Here is a 27,169-nt window from a genome sequence, read left to right on the forward strand (position 1 = left end):
TTCAAATGAACAGCTACAGCAGGAATTGGAATACACCCTACTAAAGCCTGATTGTCACAGCTGGTGAATTAAAAAAATGCAATCTAGACGTGAGAACACATTAGAGGAACAATATAAAATAAAATTATTTTTTTAACTTGGAAAAAATGCAACAGAAACGTATGGAATGCTTCAGACTGCTTTTGGACCATCTTACATGAATCGAGCATCAGTTTTTGAGTGGCATAAGAGATTCAAGGTAGGCAGGGAGTTTGTGAGGAATCATGAGAGATGTGGGAGGAGTAAGGAAGTCAGAACATCAGAGTTGATTGGCCAAATAAAGAATTTCATGGATAAGGACCGTCATGTGTCTATAGAAACAATAAGTGCACAGTTTGATGTCAGTGTGGGAACTGTACTACACAATTATTTATGAGGAACTTAAGATTTGCGTGAATGCACCAGTTCACAACTTCATCCTTGTCACAGATTATTTGGTCAAGATGGGCATCAAGACAGTTCCTCACCCTCCCTATAGTCCAGACCTTGCTCCATGTGACTTTTGGTTATTCTCTAAGCTCAAGGAAAACATTAGAGGCTGTTGTTATGAGGAGATGAAAGAGGCTATGACGAGGGTCATTGACACACTCACAAAAGAGGACTTCCATGGGGCCTTCCAGAAGTTGTTAGAACGTTACAATAAGTGCATTGCAGCCAGAGGAGATTACTTCAAAGGGGGACTATCGCCACTTGGATGTAAGGGGCTACTATTTGGGGCCATGTCTAGGAAAGATTTACAAGATATTTATGTTACATTTAAACTTCTGCATATCAGTACAGCCAGGGAAGCAGGCAGCAGGAAGGGAATTCCAAAGTCTAGCTGTTCGAGGGAAGAAACTATTTGAATAGAAAGTTTTCTGGCATTTAGGGACAACAACAGTGAAGGGGTGAGATCTTATTGCTAAGCGGGTTTGTCGGGGATATGTACGTCGAGGGGGTACAAGTGAAATGAGTTCATCAGAACACATTTCATTAAAATATTTGTAAAACAGGCACAGTGATGCAACATTACGGTGATGAGACAGGGGCTGGAGCTTAGTTGATAAAGTGGGACCGATTAGATTGACAAACTTTTTTGGACTTTTTCTAAGAAGGAGAGACTAGTGGTAGATGCACCAACCCAGATGTGGCAACAATACTCCATGCATGGACGAATGGTGGCCTTGTAAAGGTACAGGATACTCTCAGGTGTGAGTAGTCTTCTAGCTCGATAGAGGGAACCCACTTTCATTGCAGCAGCCTTTGTATTTACATAACAGCCACCTATTTTGCAGAATGAAGAAATGTACATCAAATGGAAACAAGACATAAGAATATGGTCTATCTTCACGGATTTACCTAAGGAAAAATAACAGTATTTTTGTCATTGCCACAAAATATACGAGAATGCATTCAACACTTAGACATCACAGATATTGGCTGAACTGATAGAATAAAAATAATTACAGAAAAGTTGGATGAGTTATATTTAAAGGATGAAAACGCGATGACATACATGTCATTCAAGGAATTTTACTCTTACAAAAGAGTTGAAAAAGGAATTTTACTCTTACAAAAGAGTTGAAAAAGGAATTTTACTCTTACAAAAGAGTTTAAAAAGGAATTTTACTCTTACAAAAGAGTTGAAAAAGGAATTTTACTCTTACAAAAGAGATGAAAAAGGAATTTTACTCTTACAAAAGAGATGAAAAAGGAATTTTACTCTTACAAAAGAGTTTAAAAAGGAATTTTACTCTTACAAAAGAGTTGAAAAAGGAATTTTACTCTTACAAAAGAGTTGAAAAAGGAATTTTACTCTTACAAAAGAGATGAAAAAGGAATTTTACTCTTACAAAAGAGTTGAAAAAGGAATTTTACTCTTACAAAAGAGTTGAAAAAGGAATTTTACTCTTACAAAAGAGTTTAAAAAGGAATTTTACTCTTACAAAAGAGTTGAAAAAGGAATTTTACTCTTACAAAAGAGTTGAAAAAGGAATTTTACTCTTACAAAAGAGATGAAAAAGGAATTTTACTCTTACAAAAGAGTTGAAAAAGGAATTTTACTCTTACAAAAGAGTTGAAAAAGGAATTTTACTCTTACAAAAGAGTTGAAAAAGGAATTTTACTCTTACAAAAGAGTTGAAAAAGGAATTTTACTCTTACAAAAGAGATGAAAAAGGAATTTTACTCTTACAAAAGAGTTGAAAAAGGAATTTTACTCTTACAAAAGAGTTGAAAAAGGAATTTTACTCTTACAAAAGAGTTGAAAAAGGAATTTTACTCTTACAAAAGAGTTGAAAAAGGAATTTTACTCTTACAAAAGAGATGAAAAAGGAATTTTACTCTTACAAAAGAGTTGAAAAAGGAATTTTACTCTTACAAAAGAGTTGAAAAAGGAATTTTACTCTTACAAAAGAGATGAAAAAGGAATTTTACTCTTACAAAAGAGTTGAAAAAGGAATTTTACTCTTACAAAAGAGATGAAAAAGGAATTTTACTCTTACAAAAGAGATGAAAAAGGAATTTTTCTCTTACAAAAGAGTTGCTGGAATAAACATAAATAACTTTTTACTACGTTATGAATTCTTGTACCACTTGATGGACAGTATTACCTTATAGTAGTGGACAGCTTCTCTAAGTGGCCTGAAGTCTTTAGGTGCAAAAGCCCAACTACGGACTTCATTATAAAAACTCTTCATGAGTTATGCATACGGTTCAGAGTGGTTGACTGTTTAGTGTCAGATAACGGCACTCAGTTTACATCCGGGTCTTTAAAGAGTTCATGGAGGACTTCCAAGTAGACCACATCACAACTCTGACTTACCACCCCAAGTCAAATGGACAGGCCGAAAGATTTGTGAGCACCTTGAAGAGGCTTTGAAGAAGGCAAAGGACACTTTATCCAAAAAAGCGTTGCAACAATTTCTTCAGGTTTACCGCATAACGCCTAACGAGGATACACTATCCAAGATATCTCCGGCAGAAGTGACGTCCACAAGAAAAATATGGCCAGTCTGTAACAAACTATTGCAAAAACAGGTAAAACCTGCAAAAACAACTGTTCACAAGAATTACGTGCTGGGAGAAAAAATACCCATTGCGCAGTCTCCTTAAATTCCAATCACCATGGATTTGGGACCATGACCATCAAAAGTGCTACAACTAGGTCAAAGAAATAATTAACGATGACACATGCCTTTCATACTATGGTCAGACTCAACCCACATCACTGACGGTGGATGCCTCAGAGAAGGGCCTGAGAGTTGCACTGATCCAAGATATCAGTGCCAGTTGTATAACTGATACACAAACCAGATACAGCAATATTGAATGAGAAATGTTGGCAATTGTGTATTCAATGATAACCCTAACCCTACCTCTAAAAGAAAGCTATTTCCATCATCACAAACCATAAACCACTGATTACAATAAAAATACGGCCAGCCTGTAACAAACTATTGTCAAAACAGGTAAAACCTGCAAAAACAACTGTTCCCAAGAATTATGTGCTGGGAGAAAAAATATTCTTCCGGATGCACAAAGATAATAATACTTTCTGGGAGCAAAGGACAACAAGAACAGGATTGGTCAAATGATGTACATGGTAGAAGGACCACATTCCACACATAAGAAACACTTGAACCAGACATGCAAATGCACTTCAAATGACAAGTGAAACTCCGCCAGAAGAAGAGATGTTGGATTTCTTGTACAATGCATTTGACCTGGAATCCCCTCAAACTAGTATCGAAATATGTCGTTCCAGCAGAAAAAGGAAACTGATGGACCCCTTGGAGGTCAACCCGAGAAAGAAAAACTATATTTTGGGGAAATAAATCTTCAGAGGGGGGATGTTCTGGAGTAGTTAATACGCTTATATCTATGATAGTATGGATTCGTCTGGCAATATGTGAACCAAACATCTCTACCATCGAGCAGAGAGCACATGCATAGTTTAACCGCTTGCAGTGAACACCAGGACTCTTTCACCTTTATATTGTGACCCCCCTAAACAGAACCACAACAGAAACATATATGCCTCTAATGGAATTAAACCAGATCCGGACAAGGTGTGCATCATAAAGCAAATGCCAAACCCACAAAACAAAGGGGAATTATATTATCTATGCATGCTAAATTACCTTTCGCCATATATCCCAAACTTCACTGAAAAGGCTCACCCATTGCGCAGTCTCCTTAAATTCCAATCACCATGGATTTGGGACCATGACCATCAAAAGTGCTACAACTAGGTCAAAGAAATAATTAACGATGACACATGCCTTTCATACTACGGTCAGACTCAACCCACATCACTGATGGTGGATGCCTCAGAGAAGGGCCTGAGAGTTGCACTGATCCAAGATATCAGTGCCAGTTGTATAACTGATACACAAACCAGATACAGCAATATTGAATGAGAAATGTTGGCAATTGTGTATTCAATGATAACCCTAACCCTACCTCTAAAGGAAAGCTGTTTCCATCATCACAAACCATAAACCACTGATTACAATATGTGCTAAACCATTGCATTCAGCATCACAACAGATATGGTGAAGCTATTGAAGATCCAAGCTTACCTATACAGAGTAATATACAGACCAGGTAGCAAAATGATCCTTGCTGATAATCTAAGTCAATTGTTTAATCCCGAAAATAAACCAATTGAGCGAGATGAGAGGGTTGATAGCATAAACACTGAACTCAGTGAGAATCAGACCCTCCCAACTATCAACTTCTCATTCCAAAAGCAGAAAATGCTCCAAAATCAAACAGCGAAGGACCTAACTTTGAATCTTGTTAGGTCATATACCACTTAGGGATGGCCAGATAATATCCGTGAATTACCTGCCAGGATCCGATCATATTAGTGTACATACGATGAACTTGCTGTCGAATCTAGAATCCTGTTCAAGGGCAAACAAGTACTCATTCCCAAACTCCATGAGGGAAGACATCTTATACCAGCTCCACCAAGCCTGTCAAGGCATAGAGAAAACACGCTGACTTGCAAGAGAAAGGGTGAAATGAGTAAACAGCAACAAAGGTATTGAAAGGATGTGCAAGTTATGTACACTTTGCCAGGAATACGAAGATGTGCACAAGCACGAAGCACTGCACCCACATGACATTCCATCTGAGCCTTGAAAGTGTATTGCAGCAGACATATTTGAGATTGATGAGCAGCAATTCTTGCTCATCATCACAGATACTCAAAGTACCAATCAATGATGAAATGCCAACTTCAGTAACAAGCAAAGCATTGGCAGATAAAATTAAATATTATACCTCGTTTTTTGCTCATCCAGATGAAATCATGATGGACAAAGGTTCACAGTACTTTGGACAGACTTTCCAAAGCTTCATCAATTCCTGGGGCATCAGGCACATCGCAAGCTCACCTGACTATGCCAGGAGGAATTGCTTTGCTGAGAGACATATGAGACATGTTAAATCAACAATAAAAAAAATGCAAAAATAGAGAGAACTGACATCCAGCTTGCTCTGCTAGAGATTAGGGCAACACCAAGAGACAACAAACTACCATCACCAGCTGAAATATTTATAAACGACCTTCCTGATAATATTGTGTCTGAGATGGGTATATCTGCTGATGATACAATGCTCTATAACATGCACTAGGGAAGAATGGATGTACACAAATCGAAGACAATGGCGGAATCGTTAGAAAATGACCTCCAAACCGTAGTGGAATGGGGTCGGAAATGGATGGTAACATTTAATGCTAGTAAGACGAAGCTGCTCTCCTTTAACAATTACAAAACGCCTCTCCAACCACCAATATCCATGACAAATAACACTCTCACTGAAAATTCTTCCTTCAAACTCCTCGGCTTAACATTTGTGAGTAATATGAACTGGAACAAATACAGTGAAGGTATTGCAAAGGCTGCTGCAAAGAAGGTGGGTTCCCTCTATCGAATTAGAAGACTACTCACACCTGAGAGTATCCTTTACTGCTACAAGGCCACCATTCACCCATGCATGGAGTATTGTTGCCACATCTCGGCTGGTGCATTCACCACTTGTCTCTCCCTCTTGGATAGAGTCCAAAGAAGAGTTTTCAATTTAATTGGTCCTGCTTTGTCAACCAAGCTCCAACCCCTGTCCCATCGCCGCAATGTTGCATCTACAAATATTTTAATGGAATATGTTCTGATTAACTCGAAGCACAGAAATTAGGAATCCATGACATCTGGAAAATCTACAACAATGTAGTAAATAATGGGCAATCAACAACTCCCTCACTATCCAACAATCATGAGGTTGTTTGCTCAGCAACTGAGAAGGCTAACATGCTTGCCAGTCGGTTTGCCTCAAATTCCACACTGGACCCTGCTAACCACCCTCTTCCAGACTTTCCTTTGTGGACAGACGCCACACTGGACGATCTGAAAATCACCCCTGCTCAGGTGCATGCTATCATAAGAAATCTTGACGCTGCAAAAGCATATGGACCTGATCTCATCCCAGCTATGCTATTAAAAAAGTGCTCCGCTGAAGTAGCGCCAGTTCTCTCCAAACTTTACAACAAATGCCTTAATGGATCTTGCTTTCCGAACTGTTGGAAAACTGCTTCTGTAGTACCAGTTTTCAAGAATTCTGGCGAAAGAACTGACCCAGTAAATTATCGCCCCATTAGCCTCCTCCTACTTTTCGCAAAAATATTTGAGACCATAATTAACCAAGCTCTAGTCCATCACCTTACAGATGCTAAACTTCTGACAGACCAACAATATGGATTTAGGCAAGCCCGTTCCACAGCAGACATCCTAACTGTAATCTCTGAACATATATACCATTCTCTGGACAAAGCGGGGGAGGGTAGAGCGGTAGCTCTAGATATATATAGGGCTTTTGACAGGGTATGGCATGAAGGTCTTCTCAGAAAAATCAGATCATACGGTATCACTTGAAGAATACTTAACATAATTAAATCCTTCTTAGATAAGAGAAAAATCCAGGTTATCCTCGACGGTCGTACATCTAAACAATATGATATAAATGTGGAAGTGCCTCAAGGGTCTATCCTTGGACCTCTATTATTCCTAATATTCATAAATGACCTCCCTGACAAAATTGTCTGTGAGATGGGTATATATGCTGATAACACCATGCTCTATAACAGACACGGCAGGAAAACAAATGAACATATATCTAAAGATATGGCAGAAACACTAGAGGATGACCTCCAATCTGTAGTGGAATGGGGACAAAAATGGATGGTCACCTCCAATGCTGCCAAGACTAAACTAGTTTCCTTCAATAATTACAAGAAACCTTCTCTACCGCCAATAGCAATGGCCAATGACTCTTTATATGAAAGTACATTTTTTAAACTCCTCGGCCTAATGTTCACAGGAAACATTTCGTCGATGGAACAGACACTGAAGCTTAGATGACAGTTTGGGACCTATCAGGTTGGCGACTCTCTTTTGAACCCTAGTAGCAGATGCACCAACCCAAATATGGCAACAATACTCCATATATGGGCGAATGGTGGCCTTGTAGAGGTACAGGATAATTTCAGGTGTAAGTAACTTTCTAGCATGGTAGAGAGAGCCCACCTTCTAGAGTGGCATTGGCAATGCTCATGACAATTACACGACAGATCAGTAAGCATGAAAACACCACCATGACCATTATAGCAGAACCAGAAAATTACCACCATTACTCCCAGGACAGTGTGTATGGGTGCTAAATAAACTCCACAACACATGGCACCCTGAATCCATCGTCTACAATGACGAAGAACCTTGAAGCTACATGGAACTAGACTCCGTCACAATTGCACCCATTTGTGCGCCATACCAATTCCGATGACAAAAAAAATGGTTCACGTTGATATCATAAATCTCACACCATACTGGAACTGATAAGACCAAAGAAGATTACTGTTGGAGACGACATCACTAAACCCAACATCACCACAACTACACTAGACAAACACAAACATGGCCCACTTCAAACGAAATTAAGCAAAACTATAAAAGCATCCTCACAGTACAAAAACTCATCTTATCCCTTAGATTATAATACCATCACACGCTAAATCAAAGACAAAACATATAACAAATATACACATACAACTAAACGGGGGAGGGGTATTATAGTAGCGCAGATACTATTTGCCTCCGATTGCCTGGAACTGGATGTAACCTTAACTGGCCTAGCGCGCTCTCCTAAATTAAGTTGCTATCACGCTCACTCTATCATTCGGTTCTGATTTCTTAACTAAATACTGTAGGGGACTAAAAATTAGAGGACACCGGGGAGGAGTAATCTGCCCCTGCTCTAAGGCTGGTTGGTTTTTCCCTTTGGTCACGGGCAGGCATGTTGCCTTTTCCCTCTCAAGAAGAGGAGAACTTTTTCCACCAGTTGGTGAGTCTTATTGAACTGTCGCTATTGTATTGTGTTTTATTGTTGTTTAAATGTTTGTCAGTGTATAATAAATGTGTAAACGTAATTGGGCAATTGTGTTTATTCATATATTTTTTGTTTAGTTAAAACTAACAAATTGGTGACTCCGAGAAAATATATATGTACACGCACATACATAATAATAAGTTCTGTTAAAAAAAAAAGAGTAAAATAATATTTTTATGAACAATAAGAAAAAGTTAGGATGTAAATTTTATTTCTAGAATTCTAATTATTATTCCCTAAATAAAAATTCGTAGGGTAGCGTAATTAAGATAGCAACACGATTTTTCTTCTATTCTTTACATATTTTTGTCGATAGAATAAGGATAGAATTAGGGTTTTGTTTTAATCGTGCACAACAAATGCAACAAGTTTTTTTTCAAAACTAAATTATCCCTTATAGGAAAATTTCGTTCCTGAAACGGCTGTCGGTATTCCTGTCAAATTCGGCGCCTGATACAGGATTGGCTGATATGGGTGAGTACGTTGCGTTCTGTCTCTGTGCCCCCTTACCCTCCGTGTTGTATTATTACTATTCCTTTCTTTCCATGCCCTGCTGCTAGACTGTTGTAGTTTCCAGTGCGGTAAAATAAATAAATAAATATATATTTTTTTTAAAAATGGCGACAACTTGTAACGTTAATGCTTCGTTAGTTCGTGACGACCCTGCTTTGTTTTTTGCTCAACTCGATTTATTTTTCAAACAAAAATCGATTGACAACCAGGCAGAGAAATTCTGTTACGTCGCATCCATTTTACCTCAGGATACAATTACTGAGGTAAGAGAGTTAATAATCTCTCCACCTACAGAAAAGCCGTACGATGTACTTAAGGAGAAAGTCACGACTGCTGTGACTGTTTCCACACATAAGCGTATTTCGCAGTTGTTGGAACAAGAGACCCTGGGAGATAGCAAGCCGTCCCAATTTCTAAAACGGTTACAAAAATTAGCTGAAGGTGCGATGGATAAAAGCATCGTTAAGCATATTTTCCTCCAACGGATCCCGACGGAGTATAAGGTGGCTATCGCTGCTCAGGACGAGTCGATGCCGGTGGAACAACTCGCCGTCATAGCAGATCACATTGCAGACATATTATCCACACAATCGTCTGCAGTATCCAGCATGAAGACCTCTGGAAGAGACGAGCTTCTGGAAAAATTAATGGAGGGCCAAAAACGGTTGGAAGCCCGTATGGACAGAATGGCGGAAGACATCGCTAGACTATCATTAAAACAGAAGCAGGGACATGGCAGCAGAGGAGGTCGCAGCCAGTCCCGGGAACGCAAGCAAGAAGCTATTTGTTGGAAGCACAAGAGATTTGGTGAAAATGCCAACTCTTGTATTCCACCTTGCAACTATAAGGGGCAGGGAAAAGCCTAAACCGACAGACGAGAGTGGCATCAACTGTCGGTGCATCCTGCTCTGGCCGCCTACTTTATGTTATAGATAAAAATACAGGCATCTCGTTTTTGGTGGACAGTGGGGCACAAGTTTCCCTTATCCCGGCAACATCAGTGGACAAAAGGTTTCCTCCCTGTAAATTTACACTGCGAGCTGTAAACGATTCGATAATACGGACTTATGGGGAGAGGTGCATGGACTTTAACTTGGGTTTACGCAGATCGTTTATCCATGTTTTCATAGTGGCTGACGTAAGCAGTGCTATACTGGGTACTGACTTTCTGCAAGCATTTGGCCTGGTAGTAGATATGTCAGGCCAGTGTCTCCGAGATCCAAGCACACAACTCGCAGCATGTGAGGTGGTGGGGACTGGCACACCATTAGGTCCACAGGTAGCACATGCAGACCAGAACGAAGCCTTCCTGAGTCTGTTGAAGGAATATCCTTCAATATCGGTCCCCTCCTTTCACAAGGAAGTGTTACCACACACTGTAACTCATTATATTGAGACAAAAGGCCCACCCGTCCATTGTAAAGCCAGACGTTTAACACCTGAAAAAATAGAGGCTGCGAAAGCAGAATTTCAGCAGATGATGCAGCTTGGTATAGTTCGTCCTTCAAATAGCGAATGGGCCTCGCCTCTTCATCTTGTTAGTAAGGGTCCAAATGCATGGCAGGTATGTGGGGACTACCGAGCTTTAAATGCCGCTACGAAACCGGATAGGTACCCAGTACCACATATCCAAGATATAACAGCAGTGGCCCAGAATAATAGGGTCTTTACTAAATTAGACCTTATTCGGGCATACCACCAGATCCCTGTGGAGCCGAACATATTCCCAAAACGGCAATTACCACACTGTTTGGAATGTTTGAATTTTTGCGTGTTCCATTTGGTTTATGCAACGCAGCTCAAACGTTCCAACGTTTTATAGACCAGGTTCTGCGAGACTTGCCATTTGTGTGTGCATACATAGATGACGTCCTCATTGCTAGCAGGAATAGGCAGGAACACATAGATCATGTGCACCAAGTATTCGATCGCCTGAACCAATATGGTGTTGTTTTAAATCCATCAAAATGTACTTTTGGTCAATCCGAGGTTATATTTTTGGGGCACCATATTTCAGAGAAGAGAATTTCCCCATCCCCAGTGACAGTCAAGTCCATCCGAGATTTCCCTATCCCTGCTACAATGAGACAGTTGCGGCAATTTTTAGGATTAGTTAACTTCTATCGTAGGTTTCTCCCTCATGTTGCCCAAGTACTTTTGCCATTGACAGGTATGCTGACAAATGTGAAGAACTGTAACATTACACTATCGGAGGAAGCAATAGCAGCATTCAACAAAGTAAAGGCCATGTTAGAAGACACCGCAAAGCTGTCCCACATTCAACCCGATAGTGAACTTTGCCTGGCAGTAGATGCATCTGCAACTGGAATTGGAGCGGTCCTGCAGCAAAAATGTAATGGGAACTGGCGACCTATTTCTTTCTGCTCCAGGAAATTGACTGACGCAGAAACACGCTATAGCACATTTTCCAGAGAGTTGTTGGCCTCGTTTTCCGCAATAAGACATTATTGGCAGCTCCTAGAGGGACAACCATTCTACTTGGTGACTGACCACAAGCCTCTATTAGGCGCTTTGCAGTCCTCCTCAGACAAATACTCTCCCCGAGAGGTTCGTCAGTTGGACTATATCCTACAGTTTACGTCGGATGTCAGACACGTGAAGAGAGCTGACAATATACCAGCAGATACACTGTCACGAGGAATAAACTCCTTCACATTGAGACCTTCCGTTGGAGTCAACACCTTAGCTATGGGGCAAGAAAAAGACGAGCACCTGCAGAAGCTTCTGCAGAATAATGAAACATCACTGCAGCTGGTGAAAATAGCACACCCCAACAGCCCTAGAAAAATAGTGTGTGATATCATCACTAACAAACTGCGCCCATATGTTCCAGCATCCTTAAGGAAAGACATATTCAACGCGGTACACGGGTTATCACACCCAGGGGCCAATGCGTCAATACGTTTGATAACAGACAGCTATGTCTGGCCGAGGATGAAAGCAGACGTGCGAGAATGGACAAAGAAGTGCGTGCAGTGTCAAAAGGCCAAGGTCGGTCGACATACACGTGCGCCACTAGGCACATTTCCAGTACCTGATGAGAGGTTCAAGCACATACACCTCGACATCACCGGTCCATTTCTGACATGTGAAGGCCAATGCTATCTTTTGACATGTGTCGACAGATTTTCAAGGTGGTTTGAAGCATTACCAATGCCGGATATGACAGCATACACAACAGCCAGAACTTTCCTCGCTGGATGGGTAGCAAGATTCGGAGTCCCGGAAAATGTGACAACTGACAGAGGTAGACAGTTCGAGTCCAAACTGTTTCATAAACTCTCAGGACTTTTGGGCACCAGAAGTATACACACGACAGCATACCATCCACAAGCAAACGGAGCAGTCGAACGTCTACATCGCAGCCTAAAGGCCTCTTTATGCGCAGTGCTTACCAGCAATACAAAGTGGTTAGAACACCTTCCTCTAATTTTGCTGGGTTTGCGCACAGCAGTGAAGAAGGATATGAATTGCTCAGCAGCAGAAGCGCTGTATGGTACCACACTACGCCTGCCAGCACAATACTTTTGTGATACACCAAATAAAGTTTGGGACCCTACATCATTTGTTGATAGACTGACAAGAACCATGGCCAAAATGGCATATTCTCCATCAGGAATAAACAAGTGCGCTAACACATATTTGCCAAAGGCACTAGAGACATGCACACATGTGTTTGTTCGCGATACAGTTGTCGCATACCCTGCAAACACCGTACCGCGGACCTTTTAAAGTCACCAAGAAAAACAAGAAGTATTTCAGCGTCCTCATTAAGGATGAAGAACAAAATATCTCAATTGACAGGTTGAAACCCGCAACACTCGAGGATGCATATTTAGAAGTAGATCCCTCACAAAGGATGCCAGTCGAAGTGACATTGGAAAAACACCCTTATAAAAAAACACGTTCGGGCAGACAGGTAAAATGGCCTGCCCATTTAAGAGACTTTGTCTCTACATAAAAAAAAAACAAAAAACAATCCTCTCACAACATTCGATTAAAAGTACTCCATATTTTTTGGGTGGGGGGTAGGGGGGAGTGTTGTAGGGGACTAAAAATTAGAGGACACCGGGGAGGAGTAATCTGCCCCTGCTCTAAGGCTGGTTGGTTTTTCCCTTTGGTCACGGGCAAGCGTGTTGCCTTTTCCCTCTCAAGAAGAGGAGAACCTTCGTTCCACCACGAGGTGAGCTCTGAGAACTTTTTCCACCAGTCGGTGAGTCTTATCGAACTGTCGCTATTGTATTGTGTTTTATTGTTGTTTAAATGTTTGTCAGTGTATAATAAATGTGTAAACATAATTGGACAATTGTGTTTATTCATATATTTTTTGTTTAGTTAAAACTAACAATACAATCAACTGTCACTTCAATGTAATCAGACATCTTGCTGCTCACCTCCCTACATAGTGTCCCTGTAGATTTGTTCCTAAATAGTAACCCCTGATGTCAAAGTAGCACTGTGCCTTGCTTGGGATACTTTCGAGTTAAAATCTATTGAAAAATACACATTTTGTATTGAGAAATAAACATTTTAAATATGTAAACATTAGCTATATATAAACAATATAGTCCAAAAGACGGCCATTTTGGATAATTTGTTATTTTTTATGTAATGTTTACAAATTTAATGTGTGTTTTTCTTAATACAAAATGTGTATTTTGCAATAGATTTTAACCCAAAATGATTCCTCATTAATTTTTTTTTTAAATGTTTTTGCCCATTTTTGGAAGATATTTATGTAGAATACGGACCATGATGAAATAACGTTATTATTTAGAAAGCCATTCTTAATATCGGGAGGGGGAGATTTAAAAAAAAAAAAGGAAATACTACGTGAAGGCTGTCACAAGAAAATAAACAAAAGATACCGTAAAACTTGATTGAAACTGGAAAATTCTATCTAAAAAAAAAATAGCACGGTTCTATTATTTTTTATTTATTTATTTTTTTTTTCATTTCAGGTGTGTTCCGTCCGAAGTAAAGGAGAAGTCACCAAAGCCCTTTCCCCCATCCTCATGTTAAGAATGGCTTTCTTAATTTTCATGGGGATGTTGAATTGCACAAGTACTAAAATAAATAAATAAAATTAGAATCATATTGACTGTAGTTTAACATTTCCGGAAGTTGTAACTAACACTTTAAAAATTTGGTACTTATGCAGAATAAAATACAAACTGGGATCAAGTAATAACGCTATCATTTAGAAAGCCATTCTTAATGTGGGTTGGAGGACGTTTTGTAACTATTCTGTATTTTCGCCTTATTTATTTACTTCGACACACAAGTTATGTCGAGTGTTACGTCAGAACAAGAAAAAATTGCGGGCATGAGACGGTCATCTTGGGAGTCTCGATAATAGCTCAAAAATCGAAAATGAAACATGTAGAAACCACTCAGTGTCACGGCTGCCTTTGGTAACATTTATTTGTTCTTATATTTTTTTACCACAATTAAACAAGAAATACTGTAAAACTTAAATTTAATTTGAAAAAAGAAAAAAAATAGCACGGCTCTTATTTCTTTTTAAATACTCGTTGCCTAACCAGCAAGAAAATCTGGGGCATTTTTTACTATGGACAACAAAATGAACAAGTGGTCAAAAAATAAATGTTTAAAAAACAAATGTTACCAAAGGCAAGATAAGTTACTCTTCGACCTACCTGGATAAGTCTTTTTTAATGGTTGTAACTTATTTCAAAGCGTTTATTTAGTTTGAAGCACAATGTCGAGCGTTAATGGAGAACGAGATAAAAATGGCGGACATGAGAGGGTCATCTTTATAGTCTCAGGAAAAAAAATGGTGAACATGAGACGATCATCTTTGGAGTGCTGATAATCGCTCAAAAATCGAAAATGAAACAAAATGCTTCTATAAACTGTCCAATGTCACGGTTGCCTTTGGTAACATTTTTTTTTATTTGAGTATATTTTCGTTTTGTTGTCAATATTACAAAATACCCCAATTTTGGGATTTATTTTGCAATAGACAGAGATACGAAAAAGAGGTACTGGTATATATATATATATATATATATATATATATATATATAAAACAAATAACTGTTACCAAAGGTAAGATAAGTTACTCTTCTACCTAGCTGAATAAGATTTTTTTTAGTGTTTTTTTTTAGTGTTTTTGCTTACTTTAAAACGTTTATACTGTTCGAAAACGCAAGTAGTGTCTAGCGATACGTGAAAACAAGAAAAAAACAAATGACCGCGGGTTGACACTTACATCATTGAAGTCTCGATAATGGTTTAAAAATAAAAAATAAAGTAAAATACCGTTAGATACCCATCCAATAAATGCTACCGTGAGTATTACTCGTTTGCTTTTAGTAAAGTTTGGACCAAGCTTTTGCCAAAACAATAACAAAATTCAGATCGTATAAAACGGTAAACCATTTAACAAAGTTTTTTTGTTTTTGTTGTAAAAATTCGGTAAATCTTTTTTTTTTTTTTTTAATTGCTTGTTTTTAGTAAAACTTGGACTAATACTTTGTGGAAACAATAGGTTTCCATAACACACACACACACACACACACACACACACAAGAATCAAAATCGTCGCCTGTAAAAAAAATTGGGGGCAAATTTTAATTCGGGTTTTGTTAAATCAAAGAATCACATCCCTCCCTTTTGGGGGGAACTTGAAAAATAACAAAATAAATGAAATAAATAAAAGAAAGAAAAAAAACGGATAAAAATGGTCATTTCCTCATCTTCTTACCCTTGTTGACGTTTTTGTTGGTCCCCCCCAGAAACATAAGCGTCAGCAGATGCGGGTAGGTTAATTCGAGAGCATGGCAGAGGCTTTGGAAGGCGTAGGTTCCCTTACATGGTAAAATATCCAAGATTTTCTCCACTTTGGCTCCGTTGGACGGTTGGTTGTTGATGCTGATGAGGTCGTCATCATCAAGGACCTCCGACCCTTTTAGGGCGGCCGTCAATCGGTCCGGATCGACGGCACGAACAAAACGGCCACGATGAAATTCCAACAGTTCCTTGTGTTTCTCTTCCATCATCCGAGTTCCTTTTTGTCACCCCCCACTTATTTATTTTTTTTTATTTTTATTTATTTTTTTTTTTGTTGTTGTTCCCTCCCAGGTCTGGGATTATTCTCTGATCTCTAACGATTTTCACGCTGTGCTCCCTTTTTTTTTTATTATTTATTTTTATTTTATTTTTTTTTTTTTTTGCCGCCGCCCCCTAATTCCGTTCCTGACTGTTTCCCCACGAGGGCAGAGTTAAACACACGGTCGATTTTTTAATAGGGGTGGGGAAGGATCCAGCTTCCCCGAAAAGGGGCACTGACTCTGGATTGAAACAAAAAATTATAATTGCCTCGGTCTAGGAGGATTTCTCCCTCATTGACTGAGGAAAGAATAGAATAAGCGTAGCATTGACAGGAAGAAAAAAAAAACAAAAAAAAACAAAAAAAAACGGACGAAGTTGAGAGAAAAGTTTTTACTTTTTTTGCGTAAAAAAATAAAAAAGCAAGGTGCCTTTAAATAGTCGAATTAAAATTCAGCTAGAAATCTCCAAAAGTTCCCATTTTTTTTTTCTTTCGCCGCCCCTAGTTCTGTTGCTCCCCAAAAAAAGTTTACAGAAAAGGAAAAAAAAACAAAAACAAAAAAAAAAAAAACGGACGAAGTTGTGAAAAAAGTTTTTACTTTTTTTGCGTAAAGTTAGGGGGGAAAATGGCAAGTGCCCGTAAATGGTCGTCTTAAAATTCAAATCTCCAAAAGTTTCCGTCCTTTTTTTTTTTTTTTTTTAATTTAAAAAATATTTTCCAATTTTAAAATCTGTATCGTGTGTATTTTTAAGTGTTCCATGTTCGTGTCGAGTCATTTTCGTGAAAAAAAAAAAAAAAACAGCGTCACGGGGTGACCATGACTGCAAAAAAGTATGAGAAAACGAAGTCTAAGGCGTTCGCCATTTTCCTCGCTCGTTTTCTCTCTCTCTCTCTTTTCTTTCTCTTTTCGTTTCTTTTTTATTTTGTGAAAAAAATTAACCAACCAAAAATTACAAACTTTTTTTGCTCACTTAATCTCCGTACTTTCTTTTTCAACTTCTTTTTTTTTTTTTTTTTTTTATTATTATTATTATTATTTCGTCTACTCATCGACCACAGATTTTCTCTTCTTTCTCTCTTTGAATATATATAATATGGGTGTGTGGAAATATATATATATATATATATATATATATATATATATATATATATATATATATATATATATATATATATATATATATATATGTGGGTGTGTGTGTGTAAAAACATCTCTATTTATGCATTTTTTTTTTTTTTTGCTCATATGTAAAATATATATGTGTGTGTGTGTGTGTGTGTGTGCGTGCGTATACATATATATATATATACTCATTAATGCATATGTATATATATATGTACACACAAACATATGTAAGAATATATATATATATATATATATATATAAATTAAGGACTATCTACTTATTAAGTGTTTCCTTTTCAGATTAAATATGTTTTTAACTCTTTTTCAAAGTGTTTTTAACATGTTTTATTAACTATTTGCTCTTATATATATATATATATATATATATATATATATATATATATATATATATGTATATATATATATATTTCTGTGGGATTATACTTTATTTCCTTGTAATATATATCAATCCTTATTTAAGAAGCTCAATGTAATTACAGAGCAATATAGTGAATGAATGATTAAAGTCTATATTCCAAAGTTCATGATGTTGACCATCTTATAATTTATTCCTTTAATTCAGTTGACATTTACAATTCTTGACAGTATCTGTTTCGTAGCACAAAATCAAACACTTAATTATATATCTTTATATATATATATATATATATATATATATATATATATATATATATATATATATAATGTTTATATACGCACATATGTGTGTATATATATATATATATATATATATATATATATATATATATATATATATGCATTTTTTTTTTTTTGCTCATATGTATGTGTGTGTAATAATATGAAAATAATGAGTTATATGGTCTTTTTACTACAAAATGACACTGCATGGCATGACGGTTTGATACAACTCTTATGTCAGTATATACATTTAAATATATATGTGTGTGTGTGTGTGTGTGCGTGCGTATACATATATATATATATATACTCATTAATGCATATGTATATATATATGTACACACAAACATATGTAAGAATATATATATATATATATATATATATATATATATATATATATATATATATATATATATATATAAATTAAGGACTATCTACTTATTAAGTGTTTCCTTTTCAGATTAAATATGTTTTTAACTCTTTTTCAAAGTGTTTTTAACATGTTTTATTAACTATTTGCTCTTATATATATATATATATATATATATATATATATATATATATATATATATATATATATGTATATATATATATATTTCTGTGGGATTATACTTTATTTCCTTATAATATATATCAATCCTTATTTAAGAAGCTCAATGTAATTACAGAGCAATATAGTGAATGAATGATTAAAGTCTATATTCCAAAGTTCATGATGTTGACCATCTTATAATTTATTCCTTTAATTCAGTTGACATTTACAATTCTTGACAGTATCTGTTTCGTAGCACAAAATCAAACACTTAATTATATATCTTTATATATATATATATATATATATATATATATATATATATATAATGTTTATATACGCACATATGTGTGTATATATATATATATATGAATATATATATATATATATATATATATATATATATATATATAATTCAGGATAATGAAATACAATAAATCTGCTGGTGTGCGTATCTAGTGATTATCGGTCTTACAAAATATTCTTCGATGTAATATTTTATATAAAACAATCCCAGCTAAATAAAATTGCTCAATATACTAGATAGAGCAAATAAATCATAAGTTAGGAATTTAAAATTTGTCATTTGAAAAAGTTAAATTTCAAATATAGAAATTCTATTGTATGCAAAACAAAGAATACAGTATAGTGAAATATATTTCCTTAACCCATGAGTTTTCGATGTTTATACATCTCCTCGGAGGAAAAATATTAGCAAATATTATAAAAGGTTTGCATCTGATTTGCTAAAGGTAATAAACATAGAAAATTAAATAAATGTTTTTCCCATCTGGGCAGGAGCTGCTAGAAAGGACTTGGCCTGCCTTGATAGAGTTCAAAATAGACTTCGTAGCCTCGTAGGAGATGTCCTTTTCTCTTCCTTGCAACCTTTATCTCACAGAAGAGATGTTGCGAGTTTGTCTCGGAAGTATCGTTATTTTCATGGAAAATGTTCGAATGAGCTTCAATCTATGGTCCCCCCTCGCCAAACTTTCACAAGAAACACTCGTCTAGCTCAAAACACTATCAATAATTCCCCCCACTCTTTATCTGTGCCCTAATCTAAACGTAGATTCCATGAACAAAGCTTCTTTCTTAGAACTGCACGCCTGTGGAATTGTCTTCCGTTTTCCTGCTTTCCGGCTGACTACAATATGGTTGTCTTCAAGTCTAACGTAAATAAGTTCTTGATGAGCCGTTCCATATAAGTTATCAACTTTACCAAATTTTCATTACTAATGATTACTATAATGTCCAATTTCTACTGTACACTCTTTAACCCTTATCCTTGAGTGGCCTCTTGGCCTTGATAATGTGGTGATGCCTATGTAAAAAAAAAAACAGTTTTGAATCATTTTAGCTACATGTTTCGCCCTCACTCATCAAAATTAGAATCGAGGGATTTATTTTTTAGTAATTTGTTTTCCTTACTGATAAAATCTAAAAAAGAGACGGGAGTAACAGCAATCGTATAGGGATGAATTTTAGAATTTTGATGAGTGAGGGCGAAACATGTCTCGTTTTGATTTCCCCCCCCCCTCTATTTCCCTACTTTTATTTTTTAGTCGCTATCCATTTTCCTTTTCTCCTCGGTCTTTTTTTTTTTTTTTTGAATGAATGAATTCCGAAGGAATACGTCTTCCTTTCATGATTGCCTTAATAAAGTTTTGTACCCCCAAGAAAATCATGAAATACATACATATATATATATATATATATATATATATATATATATATATATATATATATATATATATATATATATGAACAAATGATTAATAAAACATGTTAAAAGACATCTTGAAAAAGAGTTAAAAACATATTTAATTTTAAAAAAGGAAACACAAGATAAGTGGATAGTCCTTAATGCAGGATCGGATTTTGCATATAAAAGTATTTAATGAAACTACAAGTAAGTCACAGATCTTACTTGGTTAAAAAAAAAAAGGGTGAGGTAAGGGGAACAGGAGGCAAAAGAAAAATAATAAAAAGATTTCACATGAATGGACAGTCCGGTGAAGGGTAAAAATCCAAAAATGGTAAAATCCAAAATGGTCATATTTAAAATTTCAATCCAATGGGTAAATTCCAAATGGTCCAAAATAATCCAAAAGGCAGAGTTCCTTGGAAAAAAGCGCAAATAGAATGAATTCCAAATCATTAAAAGAAAAGTACTGGAGAGAATATTTAAAAACACGTCTGTCAAGGCTGGATGAATCAAAAAAATTCATCATATTACATATATATATATATATATATATATATATATATATGTATATATATATATATATAACCATGTGGACCCGATCTCATCCCGGCTGTGCTATTAAAATAATGTTCCATCAAGGTTTCTCCAGTTCCGGCGGAACAGTGTGCAAATGAGACCACTAAATGGTTCAAAACTGCAATTGAAGCACATGTTCCTGCATGGAAATTCTATAGCAAGACCCACTCTCCCCAATGGTTTACTTCTGCTTGTGCAGTTGCCATTGCTCAAAGGCAGCATGCGTTCCATAAGTTCAGTTCAAACAAACGGAAGTATACAGAAGCTAGAAATAATAGCGACAGAGAAGACAGATTACTCTGAAACCACCAAAAAAAAAAAAGCACAAAAATTAGGAACCCATGATTTTTGGAAAATCTACAACAGCATAGTAAATAACGGGCAGTCAACGATTCCCCCATTATCAAACAATCATGAGGTTGCTTGCATGGCAACCGACAAGGCTAATCTGCTTGCCAATCGGTTTACCTCAAACTCCACACTGGACCCAGCACACCACTCCCTCCCTGACTTTCCTTTGCGGACAGATGCCACACTAGATGATTTGAAAATCACCCCTTCTCAGGTATATGGTAAAATAAAAAATCTAGACACCTCAAAAGCATGTGGACCAAATCTCATCCTGGCTGTGCTATTAAAAAAATGGTCTGCCAAGGTTGTTCCAGTTCTCTCAAACTTTACAACAAATGCCTTAACAGATCTTGCTTTCCTGACTGCTGGAAAACTGCTTCTGTTATACCAGTTTTCAAGAATTCTGGCGAAAGAACTGATCCATTAAATTATCACCCCATTAGCCTCCTCCCTCTTTTCGCCAAAATATTTGAGTCCATAATTAATCAAGCTCTAGTCCATCACCTTACAGCTGCCAAGCTTCTGACCGACCAACAATATGGATTTAGGCAATTCGTTCATTGAAAAAAGCAGGGGAGGGTTTTTGACAGAGTATGACACGATGGTCTTCTCAGGAAACTCAGATCATATGGTATCACTGGAAGAATACTTAACATAATTAAACCATTCTTAAGTAAGAGAAGAATCCAGGTTGTCGTCGACGGTCGTCAGTACCTCAAGGGTCTATCCTTGCACCTTTATTACTCCTAATATTCATAAATGACCTCCCGATAAAATTGTCTCTGAGATGATTATGTTTGCTGATGACAACATGCTCTATAATAGCCACGAGAGGAAAACAAATGAACACATATATAAGGAAATGGTAGAAACACTAGATGGAGGCCTTCCAATCTGTAGTGGAATGGGGACAAAAATGGATGGTCACACTCAATGCTGCCAAGACTAAGCTTGCTTCCTTCAATAATTACAAGAAACCTTCTCTACCACTAATAGCAATGTCCAAAGACACATTACCTGAGAGTATTTATTTTAAACTCCTCGGCCTAATGTTCACAGGGAACATGAGTTGGAACAGATACATTGAGATCATTGCTAAGGCTGCTGCAAAGAAGATGGGCTCTCTCTACCGTGCTAGAAAGTTACTTACGTCTGAAAGTGTCCAGTACCTCGATAAGGCCACCGTTCGCCCATGTGTGGGGTATTGTTGCCACATTTGGGTTAGTGCATCTGCTACTAGTTTCTCACTCCTGGACAGGGTTCAAAAAGAGTCGCCAACCTGATAGGTCCCAAACTGTCATCTAAGCTTCAGCCTCTGTCCCACTGATGAAATGTTGCATCCCTCTGCCTATTCTACAAGTATTTTAATGGTGAATTTTCTGACAAACTACAAGCACTTGTACCCTCTCGACATAAATACCCTCAACAAACCCGACAAGCAGCTAAATCCCACCCCTTCACAGTAAAGATCCCTAGATGTAAGAAAGCCTTCTACTACAATAGTTTCTTCCCCAGAACTGCTAGATTTTAGAATTCCATTCCGGGAATCCTCTTTCCCCAACTGTACTGACATGCAGAAGTTCAAGTGTAATGTGAACAGACATCTTCCTGCTCAACTCCCTTCATAATATCCCTGCAAATTATGTCCCCGATAGTAGCCCCCTACTTCAAAGAGGCACTGTGCCTTGTTTGGGGTGAAAATTGAATTTAAAAAAAAATATATAATTGAACAATGTCTACAAGTTGTAAAATTGTTTTTATCAAAATCAGAGGTCAATTATTTTGACTCAGAGCTTATCGACGGCATTTTCATGTAAGAGATATCCCAAGTCACAACACAATTCAAAACATTGTTCACCGATTTGAAGAACAAGGAGCTGTTCTTGATCTTCCACTAGCTGGCAGAAACTGTGCAAAATATGGTGTAGTGAGCTTCGACATATCCCAAGTTGTACAGAACGTCGTCGAATCGATGTTTCAGGATGTTGTACTTGATCTTTCACTAGTGGAAGATCAAGTACATCTCCTTGTTCTTCAAATCGGTGAACAATGTCATCACAATGAAAATAGGGAAAGTGTACCAAAGAGCGTGGATCAGCATCCTGAAACATCGATTCGATGAGGTTCCACACAACTTGGGATATGTCAAAGCTCACTACACAATATTTTGCACAGTTTAAAACTCTTTCCTTATAAAGTGCAGCTAGTTCAACACTTGAAGCTTGAAGATTTTCAAATGAGGGTTCAATATGCAGTTCAAATGCAAGAACTTGTCCGAAATGATTCCAATTTTCTCCAAAAGTTGATTATGTCACACGAAGCCCATTTTCATTTAAATGGGTTCGTTAACAGACAAAATTACAGATTTTGGGACTCTGAAAGTCGAAGGTCAATTCATCAAAAGCAGTTGCATCCCATAAATTGCACTGTATGGTGTGCAGTAACAGAGGGGAAAATTATTGGACCTTATTTTTAGAAGATCAAGACGAAAATGCTGGAGAGAGATACCAGACTATGACTACAGACTTCCTGTGCCCACAAATTTAAAATAGGCTCGGATTATGGTTCCAACAAGATGCGGCAATGGAACATATGGCGAGAGACATCATGGAGTTCTCAGACAATGCTTTGGTGACAACATTATCTCTCGTTATGGCAATGTCAAATGGCCACCATGTTCCCAAAACTTGACTAGCCCAGACTTTTTCTTGTGGGGATATCTTAAAGAAAGAGTCTATGTTAACAAACCCCAAATCCTGCAAGAATTGAAGGAAAGCATCAGGAACAAAATAAGGGAGTAAAATCGCAATCTGGAGATTCTGCAATCTGTCATGAATAATGTTTTGGAAAGAGCACAAATATGCGAAGCTGAAAATGTGCAACATTTAAAAGACATTATTTTTCATAAATAAAGATTGTTTGAATTTTGTATTTTTTTTTTTTTTTTTTTTCATTTCCCAATGTCAGGTTGTGTTAAAATTACAGAAATAGAAAATTTATCTAAATTCAAAAACCTTCAGTGACGTTTTCGACACCTTCTATATGTGTGTAAACGTATATATATGTATGCATAAACATGTATATATAAGGTGTAACAGTAAAATTGTTGCCCTAGAAAAGACAACATAGTTCCATTTCCGTTTGGTGAAAACCAGTTTTTTTTTTTTTTTGTGTTGCAAACCATCTACTAGTTGGTCAGTGGTGGACAAATCCCAAGAGCAACAGGAACCTTCCACATGTCTAAAAATGACACAATGTTTAACGAGCGAAATTGGAGATGTACCACTGTACAACTTATGCCATCTACTGATCCAAGTTATGACAACAGGACCATTGCCAGCACCCTAAAAATCAATCACTGGATTGCCATGAATAATAGGGATGTGCTCAAGGAAAACAAAAATTTCCGGCTATGGTTATGGTCTTTGATGTGGTTTCAAGTGAGGGCCACATCATGCTATCTCACATCTTCAAAGTCGGCTTTAAAGTCAACACCAAAGTGTACCTGGTTGGTTGGTTGGTTGTTTTTGTTTTACGGCATATCAACCCTTTTCGGGTTATTTAATGCCGAATCCAAAGATTTTGAAGAAAAACTTTTTTAATAGAATATATTTGTTGTTTTCACATCGGTTTCTATTCAACCCATAGTTGGAACCCTAACAGGTACTACCACTCCGGGTCAGAGTGGACCTGGGAGCAATGGTAATTAAAGGGTGGCTCCACACTCCCCAAAGCCCACAAGCTGGGGCCTCATCACTGGATATAGTTTAAGGTCATATCCAGGACCCCTATTGAGGGACTTTTACCCTCTACAGGGGGGCAGTCAGCGTAGTCTAATGCCCCACCGACAGGGCCCAAAGTGTACCTGGATGTGCTGAAGAGTGTGGTGATCCCCTGGGGCAATCAGTTGGCAGAACTTGGGTGTGGCAGCAGGACTCGGCACCGGCCCACAAATCCAAAGAGATCCAGGCGTGGCTTCAGAAGAAGTGCTATGACTTTGTATCTTTCTCTTACTTACCACTCCTCCTCCAACCTGGATCCGCTTGACTACTTCATTTGGTCATATGTCGAGAACATCACCAACATGACCTCCTACAACACCAAAGCCAACCTGATCGCCGCCATCTGCTGATTATTTGGCTAGCTGATGCTGGCACTTGTGAAAAAGGCATGCTTCCAGTTCTGGACCCATATCGATGCAATGATTGAGGTTGAAGACGGCTACATTAAATAAATATCAGCTCTACTACATAATCAAGTTATCTGAATTGATTTTTTCAATAAAAGTTGTAGTGTTGTTTTCTTTAGGGTGACAACTTTATCGTTCCACATGGTACAAACATATTTAAACATATATATATATATATATATATATATATATATATATATATATATATATAATATCTATATATCTATAAAAGTGAACGTGTCTATGTATCTATATGTCTGTGTGTGTGTGTGTGTGTGTGTGTGTGTGTGTGTGTGTGTGTGTGTGTGTGTACATTTCCCGACGCAATACCTCTGTTAATTTTCAGTCTACAGACTCGAAATTTGATATACAGGTTACTGAGATTTGGGAAAATCTTTGGAATCCGTTTTCGGCCAGAAATTTGGCTGTTAATGGGTCAAAGTTCAACGATTTGACCTTTGAGAATTCTAACAAATTCCTCTGCCAATTTTGGGTCTAAACACTTGAAATTTTAGATATAGGTTCCTTGAACATGGATCTAACTTAATAACTTGATTTGAGCCCAAAACAATAAATGTTAAGGGCTCATAATAGGGGTCAAAGTTTAAAAAATTCGGCCTCTGTGGTCTCTACCAAATTACTCAGACAATTTCTGGTCTAAACATTTGAAATTTTACATAAAGGGTATTCAGAGATAGGGCAAGCTCTTTAATCGGTTTAGGTCGAACATTTATAATTACCAATATTTAAATATATGTATGTATGTATGTTTGCATGTCTACCTAAGACTTTTGACAGAGGCGACGGATTTTTACAAGATCAGTATCATTTTGAAGTTTGACCTTTCAGACGGCAAATATCGAAAAATTGGCTAAAAACATTAATATCTTCACCTTCAACTGGGCACTTTTCAACAGGAGGGGAGTCGCTTTTTTCGCCAATATTTTTGAAAGTCAGCCTCTCCTTTCAATTGTCTAGCCTTAATTTAAACCTACTTCACTTCCTGTTTGGCAGTGGTTGTAAGAGCAAAGACGTCAGGTTTTTTCCACGTTCTTTTCCTCCTTTGCGGTACAGGTTCGAGCCTGCCTTCTTACTACCAGGTTTTTCTTTTTTTTGCTCAACATACTCCTCCAAACACCCGGGCAACGCCGGGCTGAAATGCTAGTCTATCTATAAAAGTGATATTGTCCCTGTCTGTGTCTGTGTCTGTGTGTGTACATTTCCCTATGAAACTACTCTATCAAATTACCGTCTACAGAACTCGAGATTTAACATAAAGGGGTATTGAGATTTGGGAAAATCTTTTTAATTGGTTTTCGAACAGAAATTTGACTGTCAAGAGGGCAGAGTTCAATGATTTGTCCTTTGAAAACTCTACCAAACTCGTCTGCCAATTTTGGGTCTAAACACTTGAAATTTTAGATGTAGGTTACTTGGACATGGATCAAACTTTTTTAATTTGATTTAAGCCCAAAACAATAAATGTCAAGTGGTCAAAATCGGGTCAAATTTTAAAAAAATTTGACCTTTGCGCTCTCTAACAATTACTCAGCCAATTTTTGGCCTAAACATTTGAAATTTTACATAAAGTATATTCAGACATAGGACAAGCTTTTTAATCGGTTTTTGGCCAAAAATTTGGCTGCCAAGGGGTCAAAGCTGAAAAGATTTTACCTTTGCAATATCTAGCAAACTATTCAGCCAATTTTGGGTCTAAACATTTGAAATTTTACATAAAGTGTATTCAGACATGTAGCCAGTTTTTTAATCAGTTTTGGGGCGAAAATTTGGCTTCTAAAAGGTCAGAGTTGGAACAGTTTACCTTTGCAGATTCTACCAAACTCCTCCACCAATTTTGGGTCTAAACACTTGAAATTTTAGATGTAGGTTACCTGGACATGAATCAAACTTTTTAATATATATATATATATATATATATATATACATGTG

At 37.1% G+C, this 27,169-nt stretch overlaps 1 protein-coding gene across 2 annotated transcripts in view; it reads right to left on the reverse strand.

The window, feature by feature from the left end:
• The window catches only part of LOC145266290 (disks large homolog 5-like), a 317,592-nt gene extending 301,152 nt beyond the window's left edge, over nucleotides 1–16,440 (reverse strand). For both annotated transcript variants that reach the window (XM_080121835.1, XM_080121834.1), the window contains exon 1: nucleotides 15,734–16,440. In XM_080121835.1, coding sequence (XP_079977961.1) covers nucleotides 15,734–16,028 — 295 coding nt within the window. In that variant the 5' untranslated portion in view covers nucleotides 16,029–16,440. The remainder of the gene's footprint in view (nucleotides 1–15,733) is intronic.
• Nucleotides 16,441–27,169: the final 10,729 nt, after the last annotated feature.

Source organism: Euprymna scolopes, chromosome 41 (genome assembly GCF_053919585.1).
Source record: "Euprymna scolopes isolate OS-2025 chromosome 41, ASM5391958v1, whole genome shotgun sequence".
NCBI lineage: Eukaryota > Metazoa > Mollusca > Cephalopoda > Sepiida > Sepiolidae > Euprymna > Euprymna scolopes.